Below are 2,823 nucleotides of genomic sequence, written 5' to 3'. Positions count from 1 at the left end.
GGATGAACACCACTATTGAAGGAATGGCCGAAAGTCTGGTCGGATCCATGGATGAATTGCCCACAAGATTTTCGCCCATTCCTGTCCCCAAGATACACGCCTCTCGAGGCCACGCTCGGGCTAGCGCCTGCGACGTGCTGGGTAGGCCAACCCGCCAGGCGGCTGTGTGAAGACGGCGGCCCGCCCAGACCGCCCGAGTGCGGGAGCGTCGTCCAAGAGAGTCGTCCAACGTTACCTCTCGTCACGTTAATTATGGGGGCATCTTTATGGTGTCCGTATGATTTTAGGATTGGGTGTCGAAAACGGAGGGAAGAGAAGGAGGGAAGAACCGATTCGATGAGTTGTACTTACGAAGGAACGAATCTCATCATGATGTCCCCGTCGCCGGTCGCGGCCGCCGCGCCGACTTCCTGGTCTGCGAACGCCCCGGAGCCGGGGATCGGCGAGGCTCCATTGGTTGAAGTACCAGCTGCAATCAATCCATTTGCATCAATTGCAACCATGCCTATTGTATCATGGTTTTGAGAGTTAATTTCATTGCTGCTTCTCACTGATTCCATCCTACTTTTTTTGGCTAAAACTTTGTATGGGCCACAGCTGCTTCTTGGATCAGGTGAGACATTCTTAAATGAAAAATATAGCAATATGTAAGGGGAACGTTTCTCTAAGCAAACCAAAAGCACGTCGTCAAGAGATGATGTCACCTACTCTCCAGAAATTAGGTTGGCAGTGTTTCCTCTTCCATTGTGTCCAAATTTCAAGTGATTTATTTGTGCTCAGCGACTGCTGCTTAAAACCCAACTGCATTGCAAACTTAGTTGCCTGATCACCTGCCAGCATTGTATGAGCTGTGTGGTCTAATACTTTTCTGGCAACAGATATCGCATTAGGTATCCGTCTCAGATCACTTACTGCTCCTATATTCATGGACACACTGTAAATTTTAAAAGAGAAACAAGTTTATAGAAGATTAAATTAGGGACTTGTCAAAATGATGTTTTCTTTTGATTTGGGATGCTGCACAGACCCATCCATTATCATGGCATCCAGAGTCGTCTCGCCGTCCTCATCCGGGCTTCCCCCAAACCCGACTGTGCCGTCACACTGGAGCTTCTCGCAGAGAGTGCAGCCCCTCTCCACTGCGTCAAGGGCCGTTCCTCGCTCGGAGAGCACCTCCCAGGCTGAAACAAGACAAGGACGAGGCAGCTTGAGTGGAGGCAGTCAGTCGAGCTTGAATTGAGATTTAAACTGTCCCGCGAGAAAAGGGGAAATGGGAAAAAGGGGGGGGGGCGAACGACGTACAATGGAAGGGTGCACGCACCCGAGTACGAATGAGATGATAGATTTTGTTTAGCAGTTCATTTATCACAGCCATTGTCACATGAATGATAGCCAAGTAAGCTCATAACGCACACAGGCCTCTAGCCAATTTTCGCTATGAGGTTGGCACCCCTACCTTTGGCACCGGCAGATTCGAAGCCGTTCTGGGCCCAGGTGTTGATGACGGCGGGGAAGGCCGGCGCGCCCGGCCGTGTGTGGTCCTGGCCCTTTCCCCTAATGTGGTTTGAGGTTAGGGTCGCCGCCACCCCGCCCACGACGAACCCCACGATTAGCAACACTTTCGCACGGTCCATGCCGAATGCGCGCGCCCGCCCGTCTGTGGACTCGTCGTCGCCCGTGTGCTGAGATTGGCGGCGCCCCTCACGCGTCGCCGCCGCCGGTCTCTCGCCGTGACTCGGAATGGCAGACGACGTGAAAGGCTCGAAAAGCGCAAAACTTCTATCGGTGAAGTAATCTGAGTCGGTCAGCTGACGCTGACGACGCGCCTCGCTCGCTCGCGACAGTGGTCGCCGGTGCCGTCGGTAGCGTATCCGGCGTATGTCAGGAAGAGAGGACGGAGGAAAGGGTGAAGGGAGGGGGAGGGGTGGGGGTTAAGCTTGCAGTTCGCTCTGTGACAGCACGAGCGGCGGGTGCGGGCGGCCGGCCGCCGGCCGGCGGCTTCTGTGTTGTCTGTCGGATCGACGACGGTAAACGGATCTCTGGTTTTCTGCTTAGTTAGTCTTCAACCACTTTTCTCGAAAGGTTGAGTAGTAGTATCACCACCTTGTGTCCGGAAGCTAACTGACTGCAAAGGTAAACAAACGAAACTCGTAATATTTACCTCAGGTGTATGCAGCTGCGTCCAATGTTGACATTCGCCTCGCGGGCATTGTGTTATCTCAGGTGTGAAGAAGTGACTGAAATGGCAACGACGGACCGTTTCTGGAGGTGGAGGTTGAGGTTAGCGTTGAGGCGCGAGGCGACCCCAGAGAGGGCGACCCTGGCCCTGGAGCAGAAGCAGACGATTCCTGTGAGCAGGTAAGTCGGCCCAGTCCCGGTGGTCCTGCCCTGCCCAGCAGCCTGCCCTGCCCCTGTTAATAAGTTTATGACTGATGCAAGTGTCCGCGTGTCCTTCTCTGGTCCCAATAAATCGTTGGCGATTAGAGTCTCGTGCGAGCCGGGCCGGGCCGGGCCGGCCGGGCCTGGCATCCAGGATGTTGTCGGCCTCCATCGCGGGCTGTTATATTTCGGGTTACCAGCAGAGATAACAGCTTGGTTATACTGACGTGTCAGCTGACGAGGAAACCAGTTCGGTGCTCTGGGATACATTCGTTATTATTGAACGGCTATGGTTAGAGAATATTTTGCTTTTTTGCTGCGGGGAAATAACTTTTAAGTGGTTCACATCGTGCCGACCGCGCTACCCCGCGCCTCTCGCAGAGGCGTACGCGCGGGGTAGCGACGTGAGAGCCGTGTCGGTTGGGTCGCCTAGCCTCGCGGCGC

General features: G+C 54.5%; 2 protein-coding genes across 4 annotated transcripts in view; one reads left to right on the top strand and one right to left on the bottom strand.

The window, feature by feature from the left end:
• Window positions 1–1,842, bottom strand: part of LOC113209724 (N(4)-(Beta-N-acetylglucosaminyl)-L-asparaginase-like) — a gene marked incomplete in the record, with an annotated part of 2,196 nt that extends 354 nt beyond the window's left edge. Inside the window, 4 exon segments of the mRNA XM_052273337.1 lie at window positions 457–623; window positions 709–934; window positions 1,028–1,181; window positions 1,457–1,842. Of these exon segments, the coding sequence (XP_052129297.1) occupies window positions 457–623; window positions 709–934; window positions 1,028–1,181; window positions 1,457–1,634 (725 nt within the window).
• Window positions 1,843–1,959: 117 nt separating this feature from the next.
• Window positions 1,960–2,823, top strand: part of LOC127750818 (uncharacterized) — a 51,845-nt gene continuing 50,981 nt past the window's right edge. The window contains exons 1-2 of one of the 3 annotated variants that reach the window (XM_052273352.1): window positions 1,960–2,133; window positions 2,224–2,358. In XM_052273352.1, coding sequence (XP_052129312.1) covers window positions 2,243–2,358 — 116 coding nt within the window. In that variant the 5' untranslated portion in view covers window positions 1,960–2,133; window positions 2,224–2,242. The other 2 variants (XM_052273353.1, XM_052273351.1) reach the window with 2 other exon arrangements.

The sequence above is a fragment of the Frankliniella occidentalis genome, unplaced genomic scaffold, assembly GCF_000697945.3.
Source record: "Frankliniella occidentalis isolate FOCC.00 unplaced genomic scaffold, Focc_3.1 Scaffold265, whole genome shotgun sequence".
NCBI lineage: Eukaryota > Metazoa > Arthropoda > Insecta > Thysanoptera > Thripidae > Frankliniella > Frankliniella occidentalis.
Note: the sequence above shows the minus strand (reverse complement) of the source record. Positions and strands in the feature narration are given on the sequence as shown.